The following is a 17792-nucleotide window of genomic DNA, read 5'->3' on the forward strand; positions in this document are numbered from 1 at the left end:
CGGTAGCGTCCCAATTCCAAATACCGCAATTACATAAGCATTTCAAGTTCATTACTATTAATATACTTATTCAAGAATCATCGACATCAGCGATCATGGACTTTACAGAAATCTACAAACAATCCGGAAACCTTGCGTCGTTTAGCCCAGGCGCTCACTTCATTCTCAACGTCGTCGAAAACACCTTGATTGTCAGGCGAACGGACACTCTACAGATTACGCGCACATGGACAGTCAGCGCGCCTTCCAGCACAGCTACCATTCTATCCAACTCAAAATCAACCCCATTAAGCTCAGGAGTCTCTCCAGAAGCGTGGATATCTCATGCTGGTTGGTCTTGCGACTCTGAATATCTCCTTGCTGCATCCGCGAAGAAAGGCATAGTAGAGGTTTTCAAGCTTCGGGACGAAAATTGGAATGCCCGAATCGAAGCCGGTGTTGAAGGCCTCCTCAAAGCTGAGTGGGCACCGGATGGTCGCCACATTCTCTGTTTTTCTCAGTGGGGCGTAAGTATAGTTCCGTTTCATCCGTCTGTCGCTTGTTTGATTCGTCGGTAGCTTCGAGTTACCATTTGGTCTTTAGTCACCGGCAATGCCACTTACATACAGTTCCCAATACACCCTGATAAAGGTACCGTGAACTAGTATCACCGCCCACCTGTCATGTTATCTAATCAAGCCCAGGTTATGCTTTCCGTTCGGATTCCCGTTACTTTGTCTTGGCTGAGCGACATAGATCAAAAGACGCCATCGGTGTGTATGACGCAACTGACTGTTACAAATTAGTACGGGTAAGCATGATTTCGTTCTCTCCATTCATAGCTCATGACTAGAAAGGCATTCACAGCATTTTCCTGTACCAACGTCCAATCTGTCATCGCTGGCTTTATCCCCGACTGGTAATCATATCGCCGTTTGGGAGGGTATTTTGGAGGTGTGTCATCTCATATCGCAAATATAGGAGTCGGCAAAACGTTCACTCTGACACTTGATTGGCAGTACAAGTTGCAGATCTTATCTCTTGCCGGAGATGTGCAAGGGACTTTTTCACCCAAGCCAAATCCAGGGTTCGGCGTTCGTAATGCAGCTTGGCATCCTGCTGGAATGTTCCTTGCCGTGGCAGGATGGGATGATAAGGTATGTGGATCTACCGTGTACACATCATCGTCAAACATTTCTAGATCCACATCCTTGATGGCCTAACTTGGTCTGCCGCTGCAACGCTCGAGTTGTCAAGTAAGATACCAGCAGGCGCTGTGAGTAGATGGGTTAAACAAGGTGGAAGGTGCTCAATCTTGGTAGACACTATGGCGGGAACCGTCAAATTGGCTTGAAACTACGCAGGGTCGAGGATTTCTATCTTGTGCGAAATATATTATTGTCGCATTCATTCGGTGGTAATGCTGACAAAGTGCCCTCCAACTAGATGAACGACTACAAGGCCCACAAACAATCAGCTTACAGCGCACAGATCCGACGAAGCCGAACCCAAAGTCGGGTGCGGTTCAGCTTGAATGGAATAAGACTGGCACGTTATTGCTAGTGCGATTTGGTTTGCCAAGATATCTGTTTCTTTGAACATAACTTGACGTGATGAATGTAGAAAACTGCTCCACGGTAGTCCATTTGTACGATTTTCCAGCATCATCGGATCCATTTGTTCCCCGACTGCGTTGTGTTCTTCAACACGCGAAGCCAGTCCTGCAGGCACAGTGGAACCCAGTCCGTAAAGGCAGCTTGGCCCTGTGTAGCGGGAGTAGTAGTATCTATACATGGAGTGACGAATGGATTGGAGAGAATGGGGTAGAGGAAGATATGGCAGAGTGCATTGGTGTACCAGCGAACAGTAGGTTGCTCCATTATTTCTCTGCGTTCAGGATCATTAACGGTTTCCATAGCAAAATTTGAAACAAGAAGTATTAAATGGGCTCCCGATGGCAAAGGGCTGGTATTGTTAGACAAGGAGGTGTTTTGCTGTGCGTTTGAGGTGGAAGAGGATAGTACGGAAAGCTAACAGTTTTTAATACAATTGATTTGCTCATGATGCTTACTGTCGGGACCGATGCATATCGAAAGATGTGACCCCTGTCAAAAGTGTGACTGAATGATCTTATACTGCACGTCAACTGTACTGACTAAAGGAGCGCGGCCGCCTGGCTTTTCATAACATGGGAATATATAGGCAACACCTAGTTTGTGCGTTTTTTCCTACATCTATCTACAATATGTAAGGACGAAACGTTTGATCCCGCGGAACCAATTCGCGTGACTCTCCTCCACCTGTGCTCGTGCTGAGCTCCACTCGTGTGCGATTGGTCTACCAGTACCAAACTCTTCATTTCGGTGCTGCATGTGCATTCAACGCTGTTATGCAAATCAGACATTCGACTATCACGTCCATCATAAATCATATCTAGGCGTTATGCTAGATTAGTGTTATGCAACTTCATTCTTACTCACAAATCATCACTGCACCTTAGGATCGATTACATCTAGCTCCCAGGCCACAAATTAGAACATATATAAATTGAAGTCGAAATTAGGTGTGCGTATCGCGGAGGTATAAAGTCTGGAATATCGAAGTCCTTGGCAACAGGTTGCGTGTGACCATGACTGAATGCTACACGCATTGTCTCGAGAATATCTTGATAAACAAGGTTGGAGAACGCACGAAAATGATCATATGCCAATATGCACGAACGCTATGCGCTGGGAAGGGTATGTCCTTATCACTAGCCAACAACTGGACCGCTCGGTGCAGCGGTCGAGTAGCTCGTTTGGAATTCATTGTGCCGTCCCCGCAAATATTCTTGTAGAATGCCTCGACTAAGGACTGCGCAGTACTATCGTTGACCTTCCATAGTGTCTCAACGACACTCTTGACCCCGGTGAATTACAGGCTAGCCGCTAGATGCATCACCTCGTCCGAAGTCTGATGGTTACTGACTGCAGTTTCACAGGCAGAAGCAATGCTAATTCAGGCCGAGACAGATCCGTTTGTGCGATGTCGAGAAGTGTGAACGGTTGATCGCGCATGAGAAAGGCCGACTTGAAAGGATCTTTGGATACCTGTGTTCTGTGACACCCAAAATAGACCCCAGGAATATCCTGCTGAATGCGCAGTGCTCTCGATTTCGTGGCATCAATACTGGTTATCTTGAAAAACATCAGGAAAACCACCAGTTGCTTTTCTGACTTAACTTGTCACTTACATAATACCTGCAGACGAGCTTATTAGAGACAACTTACAGATGCAATGCGCTCGTGCCATTCAACGACGGCATGGTCTACATGTACAGGCTTGTTGCTTGTTTGGCACTCAGCACTGTCAATCTTTGCTACCACATGGAAGTCAACGGGGATCCGTCGGAGGTCAAGAGTGAGATCAGTTGCACGAATGGCTTGGAAATCGTTAATATGTGCTAAACATTACATACCAGTAATGACAACTTGTTGTATTCCATTGAGACGTCTCTCGCTAGTCCTGGGTGTGTTCTAGGTGGTTAAATTCCTCAGCCAAGGCTGGAAGGGTATCGTTGAGTAGGTCCGACATAGAATCATCTGTCATGGGAAATCATGGGTACCACGTGTTGAGTGAAGGTAGATGACACATACTGTTGATGATGACTTGTAGCATTTCACTGATGACGAGGTTCTAGCGACGAGATTTGACATATGACCGAGGGATGGACAGCTGAGAATAAGACGTGTCCTGGAGAGAAGAGCAGGGGATTCCACACTTTCGCAAGAATTCGCATATTGCCGCGAGGCACTGCACCCTTGACATACTTGACACTGGTTGCGCGAGAACGCATGGGACGAGCGTCCACACGGTCAGAGAATTGACGAGTTACTTACTATGTAGCCAATTGAAAATCGTTCATCTTTCATAGTCTCCACCGATTGCTGGCTTCTAATTGATAGAAACTCCCACAGCTGGAATGTCAATACTGTTTATCCCACATGCATGATTGTTTGGAAAGCCTACTAAAATTACCACTTGGCACCGTAAGTGCCGTCGACGACGCAGGCCAACGGCAGAAACCGTCCAAAGGGCTGACATAATCACATCGGCACATTTTCGCAAGCGTTCAATTCCGTCCTAGTACGGCGAACTCAGTCATTCATTCCATCTTGTCATCCAATGCTTTCCCGTTCTCTCCGTGCTGCCAGGCTTGCAGACACTCGATTAGTTTTTCTAGGTGCATCACGATGGCAGAGGACATATGCAACACCGTCAGATCACAATGACAGCAAACCGCGGCGGAATGAAGAGGGCGAGGGAAATGTGCAGAAAGGCAAGGAGAAGGCTAATAATGGTGCAGCTAAAGAATCTGGAGATGGAAGTCCAGAAATCCCGAAGGGACTCGAGGGCTTTTTCAAGCGATATCAGCAGCAGACTTGGTCTCGTCAGTCCTCCGACGAAGACGAGACTCCACGACAGAAATCACCACCACCACCACCACCGGGCGGTAATAATCCTAATAATGGATTTAACGTCAACCAACTTGCTCTCCTCGCCACATCCGCTGCTATCTTCTACGCTCTAACCAATTCTTCATCTTCGGGCTCGCGAGAAATTACCTGGCAGGAGTTCCGCACCGCATTCCTCGATAAAGCTCTAGTTGACAAGCTCATCGTTATCAACCGGCAGAAAGTCCGCGTCAAATTACACTCCAATGCCACTGGCGCGATGTACCCCGCAGCATCTCTCGGTGGAGATTACTATTTCTCAATAGGCAGTGTCGAGGCTTTTGAACGGAAGCTTGACGAGGCTCAGGCAGAGCTTGGTATACCTCCTCACGAGCGGATACCAGTCGCCTACCACGACGAGATATCTACCTTCAATACCATTCTTAACTTCGCTCCCACTATCCTTTTCGCCGGTCTCCTTCTGTACATGTCGCGACGAGCTGGAGGTGGTGCAGGCGGTGGACCAGGTGGCATCTTCAGCATTGGAAAGAGCAAAGCCAAGCTTTTCAACAAGGACACAGATGTCAAAGTCAAGTTCAAGGATGTTGCGGGTATGGACGAAGCAAAGGAAGAGATCATGGAATTTGTGAAGTTTTTGAAGGAGCCCGCCAGATTTGAGAAGCTTGGTGCAAAGATACCTCGCGGAGCTATCTTATCGGGACCACCAGGAACAGGAAAAACCTTGCTAGCAAAAGCGACTGCTGGCGAGGCCTCTGTCCCCTTCCTGTCTGTTTCTGGTTCGGAGTTCGTCGAGATGTTCGTTGGTGTCGGTTCCTCCCGCGTCCGTGATCTGTTCGCGTCAGCAAAGAAGAACGCACCTTGCATTATTTTTATTGATGAAATTGATGCCATTGGGAAGGCCAGAGGCAAAGGAAGTAGCTTCGGTGGAAATGACGAGCGGGAGTCGACTCTCAATCAGTTATTGGTGGAGATGGACGGTTTCGGAACCCAGGAGCACGTTGTAGTACTCGCGGGCACCAATCGTCCAGATGTTCTGGATCCCGCTCTTATGCGTCCTGGACGTTTTGACCGTCACATAGCCATTGACCGTCCAGATGTCTCCGGCCGCAATGGGATCTTTAAGGTGCACCTCGGACCACTCCGACTAGCACAGGAGCTCGATACGGACAAACTTGCCCAGAAGCTTGCCGTTCTTACCCCAGGTTTCTCAGGAGCAGACATCGCGAACGTCTGTAATGAAGCTGCTCTTCATGCCGCACGCAAGAGTCACGAGTCCGTCAAGGTGGATGACTTTGAGAGCGCAATTGAACGTGTTATCGCGGGTCTGGAGCGCAAGAGCAGAGTTCTTAGTTCGGAGGAGAAGAAAACCGTTGCTTATCATGAGGCTGGTCACGCTGTCTGCGGCTGGTTCCTCGAACATGCCGACCCGCTCCTCAAAGTGAGCATTATTCCTCGTGGCGTTGGGGCCTTGGGGTATGCGCAAGTGAGTACAGATATTCTTTGACAGTCTCTGACAAATAATGATTTTATGTGCAGTACCTTCCTCCAGACCGCTACCTGCTCTCCACTCCGCAAATGTTGGACCGAATATGCATGACCCTCGGCGGTCGTGTATCGGAGGAGATTTTCTTCGGCCCTGAAAATATCACGACAGGTGCTCAGGATGATCTCCAAAAGATCACTCGCATGGCATTTGAAGCTTGCGCAAACTATGGCATGAATACTATCATTGGTCCCGTCAGTTATGGTGGTCGTGAGAGCCAGAAGGAAAGTTGGACGAAACCATTCAGTGAGAAGACGAGCGAAATGTTGGATTTCGAGGTGCGGAAAATGATCATGTAGGTGGATTCGTATGATCTCTGCAACTTTAGCTAATAATAATATTCTAGTGGAGCACATCAGCGGACCACTGAGCTTCTGACACTCCACCGGGAGAACGTAGAGAAGGTCGCCCAACTTCTACTGAAGAAGGAAGTCATTACACGGTATGTTACGCAGTGTCATTTCGGCTGCCTTGAGCTGACGATTGTTTGTATAGTGAGGATATGATTGACCTCTTGGGTAAACGCCCGTTCGCCAATAAATCCGACGATATGGACAAGTGGCTAGATGATAACCGCGGTCATGAGCGCAGCGCTCCAGCACCGATTGAAGAATCCCCCCAGAGTGTTGTAGATCCAGCCCCTGCACCAGTTGCGACGTCGACGAAAATAGAAGACTACAAGTGGTAGTTCCTTCTCTTGCACTGATACACTGAATTTTATTTCACTACGACTCGGGTTCTAGACGGCAACCACATATATGTTTTGTATTTTCATTACACGTGACGCTCGTGTTACCCTTCTACTTACCGTTCTCGATGCGTACTAAATAATATCTAAAGGGTATATCGGAATTGACTCCACTCATCACCCTTCTCGCGTCGTGCATCGTCGATTGTCTCAAATCGCCCATTCTTCAAGGCTAACTCGCTCATATCCTCCCCAGAGTTGTCACTGTTGATCACCTCATCGCGCTCTCCTCTGTCCCTTCGCTCATTCTCCCTACGCAACAGGAACATGAATGCTGCTGAACATAACCAACCAATTGCAATGTAGGCAAGCATGATGCCATGGCCAAGCCTATACCAAGGTGCATCCTGCGCACGATACTACGGGCCAATATAAGCTGGCAGTTAGTTTGAGCTAGTTTTGCGGACTCACAACGTTCGAGGAAACAGCTCCGTTCAAATTTGCCCTTTATTGGCGTCAATTACACTGCCCGGTTAATGTAAGGATCGACGTACCACCCGATAGCCATGGCTAGTGTGACACCTCGTTTATATGAGCCCTCGACGTTGCTTGCCACCCATGCTCTGAAGTACGGTCAGTGAGAGAATTAAGAATAAACCAACTAACGGACACCGAGTTCGCTGTTTCATGGCCGTGTCAGTTCCATGCTATCCGAGTGCGGAAGAGGATTAACACATACGGGCTGTAGGATATATAGCGCTGAGGATAAAATGTTCAGGCTAGTATTTGAGTCAGTGCATCTCGTGAGACTTACGATGAAGCTAGGAAGCATGCAAAATAAGACAATGCTGGAGTCCTGGATGTGATTAGTATGATATAACCAACCAGACCTGGAAGATCTATAGCCTATGTTTCGTCATTGAAAGTTGAAAACACTTGCCCGTTCCGAATAGAATTCTACCGTGTACATGCCAGTGAGACTCAGAAGTTATTTAAGAATGATGTTGCGCACAAATTGATGTACCCTCTCTTCCCGAGGCGGTCACCGACTAATCCCACAATCACGGTCACTATACATGACCAGATGTACACGGGAACGGAAAGCAGGTTCGCTGTTGTCGCTGTGTAACCTGGTACGATGGTCAAGCACTTTAGCAGGATAAACATTGACAGCACTCACCAAGCTGTCAGTTTCAGCAGTAAGGAAAGGAACATGAGAGATAATATCTGAACCTGTGAATAGTTTACGAACCTCATCGATGATTGTCGGGGTGAATAAGGAAAACGCAAATAATGGACCATTACTGAGGACGTATTAGAGCAATCATGGGGCTATGAATCTTTGAACTAACTATCCCATATATATACCCACTATGTCCACTTAGTAACACTGACAACAATGACATGAATGCACGTACTTGCTAAATAGGTTTTCCAGTCCCCGAGGCTTTGCCAAATATATCGGGCTTGGAATGCCTCGCCGCCAGCGCTGAACTGCATGTCGTCCCTCAAACGTCTAATGACGAAAACCCCTACGTTCATGTCAGTGTCGAGTAAGTGTCTTGGAGATCCTCTTTTACTACATACTCTCTTCTTTGGTCAGGAACCCTGCTGTCTCAGGGAAATTCGAGACGACCCAATATGAAGCAACCGCACACAACACGGTGAGGAGTCCTTCGAGAATGAAGATCCAAGACCAGCCAGGCTTTCCTGCGACACCATTCATGTTGGATATAGCAGCGGCCAGGAGACCGCCTACGGTCATAAGATGTTTCACAAAACCTTGGATGTACTGGGAAGTACTCACTGAATGCTCCCGCTATAGTGGCAGAAGTGAAGAATGCTGCTATCCGTGTACCAAGCTCGGACCGCTTGTACCAGCTGCATGCGCGATATCAGCACGGCGAAGTGAGATTCTGAGGTACATGGATCATCAACATACCAAGAGATATAAAATACAATTCCGGGGTATAAACCGGCCTCTGCCACTCCAAGCAGTACTCGCAAGGCTATAAATAGATATTGGGCTCGACAGCGATCAGCTTTCAGAGTATACCAAGCTTACTGACGAGCCCTCCGTAGTTGTGCAGAAATCCGTGGCACATCTTGTCTGGAGTGATTACATTGCGAAGATGTTAGAGAGCTTCTAACACATACCATGACAATTCCCCAAACGAACATCATTGAAGAGAGCCATACCGAGGGTCGAACTCTTCTGAGGATTATATTGCTTGCAGGCTGCATAAGGTCAGTACAACGGGCAAACATCGCATATATTCCCCTTACCTCAAGTAATGCATACGGAAAGAAAAAGGCAGTAAGTGCAATGAGGTATTGCTTATCTGTGATGCCCAAGTCGGTCTCCATGTGGTATAACTGAAAACGCGTCAGAGTCTTGAAGTTCAACTAGTTAGCTATCTAGAAAGCGTCACCTTCGCATTTCCTATACTTCCCCGATCCAAAAAGTTGAGAAAATAGAGGAGCCCCAACCAAGGCACGACTCGGATGTCGATCTTACGAAGGAGTCGTCTCTCGTCGACTTGACTAGTGTCGACATGGGCCTCATAGAGCTCGGCCTTGTCTGTTGTCAATGGGACGACAGATCCTGAATGCGACATCAGACAATAGGATGATGAACATAAGTATCAAACTGTCTTATCGCGTAACAGTGCGCTTGGAACCGGCAGCTATCATGGTCATGGGTAATCCTGAATGTGAGCATACATGCACTTGAATATCCTTCTCAGGCTGTCGGATTCCGACTACAGCATCAAAGGAACGCTTTGCGATATTCATTAATCCCAACAACAGCTTCCAGCCCCCTAAGTACCTCCTTGAACCAATTCTTCACGTCCTCTGTATCAACTCCAGCAGCTCTTACAACCGTGCCTTTGCCATCATCCACGGGAGTAAGGGACCAAAGGAACCTCTCCGGGGTAGCACGCTTGAAAATAGAAATAGTGCGATACTTTGCCTGCAAGTCAGTCACGACACCATGCGTCTGGGGTCCATAAAGAAGAAGCATGGCATAGCATGAATAGGGCGCAAGTCTATCTTTGAGCGTCCGAGGTGGTGAGCGGGTAGTAGGATTCGACAAGCAGGATTCGGACGCAGTTTGGGTATCATAGGGCGAGTTATCTAGCAGTAAAACGTCCCGTACGACGCGGCGGCCTTCTACGAAGACTTCATTAACGCTGTAATACCGGAGGAAATCCCAGTCCTCATCCATAAACCTGCGGCCCGAGGTAACCCAGTCTAGCAATACAATTGACGCACTCCCGGCAAGATGGAATGTTTGCACTTGGGTATAGGATGCAGAGCGGAAGCACGTCACGGGGTCGGGTAGGAGGAAGAGTGCGCTGTCTGGAGCTATGGTAACTTCCATAGATTGAGTTGTGACCGCTTGCAGACTCAGACTACTTGGAGTCGGTTGGAAAGAAGATGTTCGAAAACGCGTGGATGCTCTGTTTCCAGCACGCGTTTTGAAGACTTTGGTGGATCCCTGGCGGACGTGGTCTTAGATAGCCATCCTCATATAATACACACCATCCATCGCACCTGTGAGAGCAGTAAGAGTTTGCATTCTTTTCCTACTTCAACAACAAGTTGCATGCAGTCACCGCCAACCAGACCACCACCGTAGCTCATCACGTACACTATAGCAACCCCATGTTCTGCAACTCTGGGCGATAAGAGCTTGAGCGGATATGAAGACGAGAGCTTCGAAAAGACCACAGTTGATGAATGTAAATCACAGGTGATATGTCCAGTGCCCACAGGAACACTCTCCCCAGTCGTAGAGGACATTCGTTGTCAGTTGACATGGAATGGCAGCGGCTAAAGTTGGAAAGCGATTACCCGGCTTATGTTCGAACCTAAGAAAAGCTAATTTATTGCCGGCCTATTCACAATGTATTTGAACAGCGTATTCCATATTATCCCATACACATTGAGTCAAGACGAAACGTAAAGGAAAATCGAACGAGCGACGATAAAAGAATCAAGCAAAAGTAATAAGATAGGCGAACAAAGATGAATCGAATCGACGATACACAAACGATCCAGGGAGTGGCATGGAACAAATCCAATAATTTTGTACGGCAAATGTGAGAAACTCCGGAAAAGGATATGCGAATCAAAGACATGCATGGGGTCGTCGTGCAGTTCGATCAGGGAAGACTGGGGAACAGCTGGGGAACAGCATAAGGTACGAAAATAATATCAATACTTCCGGGTAGCCAGGGCACGGATTTCATACAGTTCTCGTCGATCAGGCGAACCAAAAGGATCCGTCTGCCGCGACGTTCGCCATCCTTTGATTTCTTGCCTGTGTCTTTCTTCCGCAGCACGACATATTTCCACGAAATTATCGGCCACGTCATAAACAATGGATGCCCTTGAACCACGATCGCTTTCTGACTCGGAATTTGTCCGTATTCGACTGCGTGCTGGGCTGGGGGCGGTGATGATGATAGCTGAATTTGTCGAGCAGCTTGTATCTGACATGGCGCCACTGGCGCATCCTTGGCTGGCACGGATTGTGCCTCCCTTAGCTTCCCACGCATCTTCATCGTCCTCGTCATCTGCGAGATCGGCGAAGACATCTGGTTCTTCTTCATCGGGAGGTAATGTTGACACCCAACACATCCGTGTGGGGTCGAAGATCATGTTGCCGACCTTGCGAGCACCGGCGGCAAAGGAACCTACTGGGGATCCAATAGATGACCCGGTGAGGTGTGTAATCAATGCAGGGCGTGTGGAAGTTCCGACGACTGTATCGAAATCACGGAGCACTTGATCATTTCCTTCCCAACGGAGGGTTGTCGGATTCCATTTCATCTCACCCACAACTGTGTTGACGTTCCCATGAACATCAAATTAGGAGTTACTAAGACTCTATCGTACCTTTTGGTCCGCTTGCACTGCCGAGGTGGCGGATCAGGGTAGGTTTTCTCCTTGTGTGACCAAGCACAGGCGATGAGGCATCTTTCTTCTTCTTTATGGAAATCTCGGTGCCAGAAGCCTTTGGGAACTCAATGCGACTCGTACGCCTCAAGGTGTTGGTGGCGGGTGCAAGTGCGCCAGAGACATCTATAATAGGAAGGTATATGAGGAGGGCGAGCACACAAATACACGTGTTCTTACCTGGACTAGTGACATCCTTTCTTCCCTTCTTGCGCATCGTACCTGTCTCCTTATCTTTCTCCTTGTCGGAAGACTTTGACAAGTTGGCAACAGACCCACGATTTGTCGCCTTAGGTTGTACCCTAAATCTTCCCTCCTTATCTCGATCCGTCGGGAGGTCATCAAAGGCATCTAGTTCAGTGCCGTCACCATATGTGCGTTGTCGCTTTGGTCTGCGCAGAAGTTTAGGAGCTGATGTCGAAGGTACGAGTGGTGTCTGCGTCTGATTAGCACGACTACGTAATGATATTATTGAAGGAGGGCGAGGTGGTATTGGCGATGTCGCGCGATGTGAAGGCTGAGGTGTAGGGAGGGTAGTGGCAGTGGCAGGTCCGGGGAAGACAGAAGACAGGGCAGGTCGTGACTTCATACGCATTGAAGTTGGCATAGTCAAGCGCAGTGCGGCAGGATTTGAAGAAGGAGTAGATGGCCTCGTGGGTGGCACAATAAAGTCGAGACCGTGGATACGACTGGCTGAGCTCGTGTGTGACTTTGCACGCGAGGCAGCCGTGGGTGCCTCGTAGCGTGCGAGTTTACCTGATGATGGACCTGCAGTACCAACGATACCAGAGCCTGATGCCTGAGAGGTGCTGCATTCCATTAAGGAAGACAAAGAGGCTTTGCGGGTAAGCCCTTTGCGTTGTGTCGAGGGAGGGGTAGGGGGTTTAAGGCCAGAATGCGACTTTTGTCCTCGGAGACTGCCAGGTTTAGGGGATAAAAAGGTGTTTGTTGGAGGAGGAGGGGCGGCGGAAAGTGCTTCCTTATAAGTGAGAGCACGTGTACACAATGGGCGCGGTGGGGGTGAAGACGAAAGCTTAATGCGCTGTAACTGACGGGCAGATGATATAGGAGGATTTACAGGTGACTTTGCCCTGTCGGCCCTCATCCTTGAGGGCGGACGTATGGGCAAGAGTGCGCGAGCAGGAGCGCTTTTGCTACGATTGTAGCGCTGATTCTGCTTTGCGTTGACGAGCCTGCTTGGGCTGAAATCGTCATCATCCTCGATAAGGAGACCCGTTTCAAAGTCATCCTCGGGGTCGGGGCTGGCAACCTTTATACGTGAATCAGTTATCAGGACCTGTTTCTTGAGTTCGAGCATCTTTTTGAGATGCTTTGCGCCCTGGCTGGACTCGAAGAGGCCGGAGGGGACAACTAGCCCCTCAAGCTCGCTCTCATTTTCATCGCATTCACTTTCTTCTGTTTCGTGTAGAGAAAGGGAGGATACAGAGTTTGATGACGAGGAAGCATCGGCGAGCCCAAGAGAGGAATATGCATCAGAGGATTGAGATGATGAAGTGTGATCACCCCATTCCAAAGAGTTCTTCGAAGAGCGATGGCTAAGCGAGAGAGGTGCGAGGGACAATTGTGTAAGGTCTGAAGGAAGTGCGAAGGCAGATTCGATATCCTCGTCGATGGGAGAAGGAAGGGGCTTGGCAACAGCCATTTGAAGAGCAGCGACCTTTATAGTGGACACACCTTCATCTTCATCTTCGTCTTCTTCCTCCTGACAAGTGAGTGGGGGACGGATTGTGATCATGTTGCCAGAGGCAATCCTTGAGAAGTGTGACCTGGCAGCCATGCTAGCGACGACGGCCTTTGCCTTTGCGCCGCCAGTTTTCCCGAGGTCCATTTCAATATCCCAATCCATAGCTTCATCTTCATCATCATCATCCTTGTCGGATTCAACGTCGAGAGAACGGATATGGTCGCCATCTGGTAGATCGAAGTCTGCATCTGGCCACTCTTCACGAGCGAGTGGTAGTAAGGGAGCTGGAATGGTGGACATGTTGGATTACAGTATTTGTTGTAAATAAACTATAGAGCCCCGTACGGGGCCGGCGAAGTAGAAGGTCAGTGATGTTTAATGGTAGGGAGCGTAATTGGAGAGAAGGGCGATTAGAAGATATACCGGCCAGATGATTTGGACGGGTGATATTCACATGCGCGACCTATGAACGAACAATGGCCTTGGGTGACGACAACTGGTCAGTACCTGGCGTTTAACGAAAACCGAAGGCGAGGGAGAATGTTTGTAACTATTTGTCATGCAATGTGGTGTCCTCGTCACAAATAAACCAAAATAATATCAAGGTCTTGGTTTATTTGCACACCGGGAATAGTACACTAGAATTAGCTAGTAAGGCATTAGTAGCCGCCTCTGCCTCGCCTCGTGTTCGATCTCATCCTCGGAACCATCCAGATCTTCGTTATCAGAACCACGTTCATCTCCGCCAGTCATCCTTTCAACGTATTCATCAACACCTTTCCTCATCCGAATACCCCTTTCCGCCATAATGTCCACGAACCCATCAAGCTCGCGAGCACTAAACGTAGAACGCAGTGGCCCAAAAGCCACCATGTATAAATCTGCATATCAATTTTAGCTCATAGTTTGATGAGCATCGCAGTATACTTACCTTTGGCAAGCGGACATTCATTCACTGCTCTGTAAAGCAGTTTCTTCGCCCTTTGCAATTCCTCGACCCGAATCTCAAATTCCAAAATGACGCGCCATAAAATAGCGCTTGCCGTCGTCCTGAAAATAATGTCAGCCCACGATAGCTGGAGAAGGATAATGGCACATACCTCTCACTCTCCGCAGCCGCAGTAAGTCCGCTCCTCGTCCGTTCGATCTCACTCTGCCATCGCCCTTTCTCCCACCCAGCAACCCACACTTCTGCGATACGCCGTAAAATGCTCTTTTCCCTTGGGCCTCCATCAGCCGTGCTTTGTCCAAGTTGTGCCCGTACACGACCCCAGATACCATACCCCTTCTCAGCCTCTAGAAACATTCCCAACGCCAGGCTATTGTTCGGGTAAGTGTTGACAGCAATCTGTAGTCGATCCCTCAGGACAGCTGGTGGAGTAGGACTTCGTAGCATGACCGAATGATTGTACAATAGTATAAGAGATGCCACCATCATGCTCTCTCTTGAATCAGAGCTCTCATTAACGCTCGGCTGAGTGTCAAATATCGTGAGTGCCCCATCTTGAGATGAGGAGGTAAGCAGCTCGATCAAGGCTCGCAGTTTTACCCAACCCTCCCGGTCCTTCCACTGCTCGTGAGCGCAGCTAATCGTATCATCGAGAGTGCGTTTTACACGAAGAATCATCATACCACCTGCACCCTCGATGTTGACTGAGCGCTGGATAACACGTAGTACCGCATTCTGGTCACCACTGAGCCATTCCATTTCAGCCCAATCCCACCATAACCGACCAACGAAAGGCTGGGTGGGTGGGTGCTGAGAGGCTACAAGTACCGTTTGATAGACCTTACGGGCATCATCCACCTGCTCGCGCAAGCGCTCAAGACGTGCGTGGGTTGCCCAGTGCGGCAGAGAATCTCGTGCTGTCGATAAAAACGACCGCGAGAGCTTCAGAGCACTGGAGCACCAGCATGAGTGCTATTGGCGCACACATAGAGACACGGATCGCACCTTTTGATATTAAGAGCTGCCTCAAATGCTAATGCATAAATGTCCCACTCGTGGTCCTCACTACCGCACCTGAGCTGCTTGAATACAGCTCGTACGAAATCCTGGTCGATCCCTTGCAGATCTACAGCAGTCCACATGCGCCACTTCTCTTGGCCTACCCACTCCAACGGTCCGAGGGTATCGCGACTCCACTCTTTGATCGGACCGAATGAACAAGAAAATTCTCGTTCTCTGCCTATGAGCGTGCCAGCATGAGAGTCAGCGATCAGCTGCCGCTGTCCTGCAGTAGCAGGAAAAATCGAGTCCAACCGCGGGAAAGAACAGAGGTAAGTGAATGACCATCGATCATCCCAAGATCCCTGCGATAGCGTTTCCGCGAAGCCAGGAATATGCAAGCCTAGAACGGATAACCAGATTAGGCGGAACGCATTCTTGCCACCTTCCGTGCGGAGGGGCAATAATAGTGCCTTGATATCCGAAAGCAGAACTGTCGCGTATGGGTCAGACTGGCTCCTTGTGTCAACGGAGCGGGCGGGCACACGCGACGTGCAATCGGCGCGCGACTCATCGTAATGCCATTGGACATACGGATCTTTCAATTGGATGTCACCGTCCATCTGGGGAATCGCCTTCAACGGGGAACCAGAGTTCTCAGGTCTACCACATGAAATCCAATGACCCCAACCTTTCGCTCCAGGCTCCCCGATGCGCGGTACTTCGGACTCCCAAAATTCTTCGAGGGATTCCAGTTGCGATTCATGGGGAAGTCCGTACAATGGCTGGGGCACCTCGAATGTTCTATCGCAAGTGTGAAAATAGCAGTCATTCGAAGTAGAATTCCACAGAACTCACAGTTCCGCTTGTGCCTGGAATAAGGCTGTAGTACGTTCATAGTAGCCTGAAACAGACCGATAAGGAATACAGATGATCAACGCGGTAGTAGTTCCGTACCTGCTTGTTGGAATGCGACTGCAACTCGCCATACGACTCGTAGTTTATCAATTTCACAGCTTTCAGAGCTACCGAGAGCGCTTAAGACGCGCGTCGCATCCATGACTGACGTGTCAGCTCCACCGGCAGCGGTACGAATGCGCCATTCAAGCCATTCGATCCAAATTTCAATTCCGCCAAGTTTGAGGGCTTCCTCCCACTCGGCCTTGGTTTTACTTTTGTGCCAAACTTCCTCTCCTGCCCTTAAGTAATTCAGGAATAGAATGCGAGATGACCGGTTGTGTGGATGGGAAGCACGAGCACGGGTAAGAATAGCAAGCGTTATCTCTGCCCGAGCTTTGGTCGCGTTTTTCGAGGTGACGGGGATGTTGGACAATGAGTGTCTCACGAGTGACAACCATGTCTCGACTGAAGATGGATCGGCAGCTAACTGCTGCTCGAGTGTCTTCAAAGATAACTGATGTGATGTGAGAATGGGTCCTGACTCATCACCTGAGCTGTCATCTGGAGTAGACGACTGAGAGTCTGAATCAAGGTGTTCTTGCTGCCTGGTTACAGAACGATAGTTTTCGGCAGCTTTGTGACCATGGTCGGAGGGCAGTCGCAAGAAACCGTCCACTTCTTCATATTTGTAACTATCCCCGGATCCAATAATGCGTCGAGACGGGGGTGCTGCCAACAATGTTATCACGCTCGAGTCGGTCAGGGCGGGTTGCTAGAAACAAGGTCATTCATGGATATCTGTTTGACGTAGGACTACGGTACCTTGTGTCTCCTTCCTATGTTTATCTCTATACCCTTGCTTCCGCGATAGATAGTCCAGTCCCCATCAAGACCAAGAATACTTCTACCACCTTGTACATCATTTAGACATCAACAGGGCATCCGAGAGATGGCTTACGGTTTACAATATGGTACTTGGGAATATTCCCAGCGTGAATACCGCCGTAGGTAACATTTAGTTGGTCACCTTTCCGATCAGAGAAAAATACTGGGCGAGAATCCCATTGACTTTCTTGAGTATCACTCTCAGCAAGACGTCTATCCTCCTCGGCCTTGATTTTTTCATCATCCGGTATACTCACTCCCTTCCATGTATGTCCGTGTTGCCTGGGAAGCACCGGCTCAAGGTCGTGCTTCGCCGTCTTATGCTTTTTGTCTTTTCGAGACTTGTCTGCCAACTTCTTGCTGCCACGTCGGCTGTTGTCCTTTTTAACCATGCTATCTTTCTCCCGAGCGTCTGTGGAGCTTTCATTCGGCGTCCGGTCCAGGGTATTCCTACTCGGACCAGGGTCAAGGTCTGGGAACGAGGCGAACGAGGGTGGAAATGACGAAAATGAGGGTGTGGACATTTCGAATGGACCTCAAGGCAGGAGCATCGAACAATTCGGTCGTTGTAGTCGAGTCAGCTGGGCCAATCTTCGTGGCTCGTGGTGCGCAAGGAGCTAGGTACTAATCACGGTGTTCTCAAATCCGTCCAGAACTTGATCTAACCGCTAACATAGATCTGTTTAAGTAAGCTGTGCTTTCGGACATTCCCGATGAGAAATCGA

At 48.9% G+C, this 17792-nt stretch overlaps 6 protein-coding genes across 6 annotated transcripts; 2 read left to right on the forward strand and 4 right to left on the reverse strand.

The window, feature by feature from the left end:
* Positions 1-70: 70 nt before the first annotated feature.
* On the forward strand, positions 71-2089 carry HD556DRAFT_1286598 (WD repeat-containing protein 8). Its single transcript, XM_041299342.1, has 10 exons — positions 71-506; positions 558-630; positions 684-790; positions 847-933; positions 999-1136; positions 1181-1255; positions 1302-1362; positions 1426-1551; positions 1603-1845; positions 1898-2089. Exons 1-10 carry the CDS (start codon positions 96-98, stop codon positions 2011-2013), a joined length of 1437 nt encoding a protein of 478 aa, XP_041164679.1. The 5' UTR covers positions 71-95; the 3' UTR covers positions 2014-2089.
* Positions 2090-4053: 1964 nt separating this feature from the next.
* Positions 4054-6737, forward strand: HD556DRAFT_970535 (ATP-dependent metallopeptidase Hfl). Its single transcript, XM_041312167.1, has 4 exons — positions 4054-5916; positions 5970-6271; positions 6323-6418; positions 6472-6737. The coding sequence occupies exons 1-4, from the start codon at positions 4144-4146 to the stop codon at positions 6662-6664; spliced, it is 2364 nt and encodes a 787-aa protein (XP_041164680.1). The 5' UTR covers positions 4054-4143; the 3' UTR covers positions 6665-6737.
* An 82-nt stretch (positions 6738-6819) lies between these two features.
* On the reverse strand, positions 6820-9288 carry HD556DRAFT_1502718 (MFS general substrate transporter; the record flags this gene model as incomplete). Its single annotated transcript, XM_041308979.1, has 16 exons — positions 9097-9288; positions 8951-9040; positions 8822-8902; positions 8730-8769; positions 8607-8673; positions 8472-8545; positions 8252-8419; positions 8083-8196; positions 8017-8035; positions 7917-7968; positions 7677-7813; positions 7599-7621; positions 7479-7554; positions 7219-7287; positions 7136-7169; positions 6820-7083 (listed from the first exon to the last, which is right to left on the reverse strand). Coding segments are annotated over exons 1-16 (1494 nt in total), but the record flags the coding sequence as incomplete, so codon positions are not given.
* Positions 9289-9341: 53 nt separating this feature from the next.
* HD556DRAFT_1340926 (UreD urease accessory protein-domain-containing protein) lies at positions 9342-10560 on the reverse strand. The gene is made up of 2 exons (XM_041302082.1): positions 10223-10560; positions 9342-10166 (listed from the first exon to the last, which is right to left on the reverse strand). The coding sequence occupies exons 1-2, from the start codon at positions 10469-10471 to the stop codon at positions 9435-9437; spliced, it is 981 nt and encodes a 326-aa protein (XP_041164682.1). The 5' UTR covers positions 10472-10560; the 3' UTR covers positions 9342-9434.
* Positions 10533-13954, reverse strand: HD556DRAFT_1340930 (uncharacterized protein). Its single transcript, XM_041302083.1, has 3 exons — positions 11810-13954; positions 11570-11755; positions 10533-11514 (listed from the first exon to the last, which is right to left on the reverse strand). The coding sequence occupies exons 1-3, from the start codon at positions 13632-13634 to the stop codon at positions 10886-10888; spliced, it is 2640 nt and encodes an 879-aa protein (XP_041164683.1). The 5' UTR covers positions 13635-13954; the 3' UTR covers positions 10533-10885.
* Positions 13930-17789, reverse strand: HD556DRAFT_1340941 (NRDE-2, necessary for RNA interference-domain-containing protein). Its single transcript, XM_041302084.1, has 8 exons — positions 17141-17789; positions 17005-17093; positions 16240-16954; positions 16141-16186; positions 15289-16086; positions 14435-15235; positions 14266-14384; positions 13930-14215 (listed from the first exon to the last, which is right to left on the reverse strand). Exons 1-8 carry the CDS (start codon positions 17589-17591, stop codon positions 13983-13985), a joined length of 3252 nt encoding a protein of 1083 aa, XP_041164684.1. The 5' UTR covers positions 17592-17789; the 3' UTR covers positions 13930-13982.
* Between the last annotated feature and the right edge of the window lie 3 nt (positions 17790-17792).

The sequence above is a fragment of the Suillus plorans genome (assembly GCF_016647745.1).
Source record: "Suillus plorans strain S12 chromosome Unknown HD556scaffold_8, whole genome shotgun sequence".
Taxonomy (NCBI): domain Eukaryota; kingdom Fungi; phylum Basidiomycota; class Agaricomycetes; order Boletales; family Suillaceae; genus Suillus; species Suillus plorans.

Excerpts from the sequence above, each read along its gene's own strand:
- HD556DRAFT_1340930 (XM_041302083.1), bottom strand. The coding sequence starts at position 13,634 with ATGTCCACCATTCCAGCTCCCTTACTACCACTCGCTCGTGAAGAGTGG. Across the intron at positions 11,756-11,809 it reads AAAGGATGTCACTAGTCCAG|ATGTCTCTGGCGCACTTGCA; the intron begins GTAAGAACACGT and ends TTCCTATTATAG. Across the intron at positions 11,515-11,569 it reads CAGTGCAAGCGGACCAAAAG|TTGTGGGTGAGATGAAATGG; the intron begins GTACGATAGAGT and ends ACGTCAACACAG.
- HD556DRAFT_1340941 (XM_041302084.1), bottom strand. The coding sequence starts at position 17,591 with ATGTCCACACCCTCATTTTCGTCATTTCCACCCTCGTTCGCCTCGTTC. Across the intron at positions 16,187-16,239 it reads AGTCGCATTCCAACAAGCAG|GCTACTATGAACGTACTACA; the intron begins GTACGGAACTAC and ends GGTCTGTTTCAG. Across the intron at positions 15,236-15,288 it reads GCAGCTCTTAATATCAAAAG|TGCTCTGAAGCTCTCGCGGT; the intron begins GTGCGATCCGTG and ends CTGGTGCTCCAG.
- HD556DRAFT_1340926 (XM_041302082.1), bottom strand. The coding sequence starts at position 10,471 with ATGTCCTCTACGACTGGGGAGAGTGTTCCTGTGGGCACTGGACATATC. Across the intron at positions 10,167-10,222 it reads AACTCTTACTGCTCTCACAG|GGATCCACCAAAGTCTTCAA; the intron begins GTGCGATGGATG and ends CACGTCCGCCAG.
- HD556DRAFT_970535 (XM_041312167.1), top strand. The coding sequence starts at position 4,144 with ATGCTTTCCCGTTCTCTCCGTGCTGCCAGGCTTGCAGACACTCGATTA. Across the intron at positions 5,917-5,969 it reads GGGCCTTGGGGTATGCGCAA|TACCTTCCTCCAGACCGCTA; the intron begins GTGAGTACAGAT and ends TTTTATGTGCAG. Across the intron at positions 6,419-6,471 it reads AAGAAGGAAGTCATTACACG|TGAGGATATGATTGACCTCT; the intron begins GTATGTTACGCA and ends TTGTTTGTATAG.
- HD556DRAFT_1286598 (XM_041299342.1), top strand. The coding sequence starts at position 96 with ATGGACTTTACAGAAATCTACAAACAATCCGGAAACCTTGCGTCGTTT. Across the intron at positions 507-557 it reads TCTGTTTTTCTCAGTGGGGC|CTTCGAGTTACCATTTGGTC; the intron begins GTAAGTATAGTT and ends ATTCGTCGGTAG. Across the intron at positions 1,846-1,897 it reads CATTGGTGTACCAGCGAACA|CAAAATTTGAAACAAGAAGT; the intron begins GTAGGTTGCTCC and ends CGGTTTCCATAG.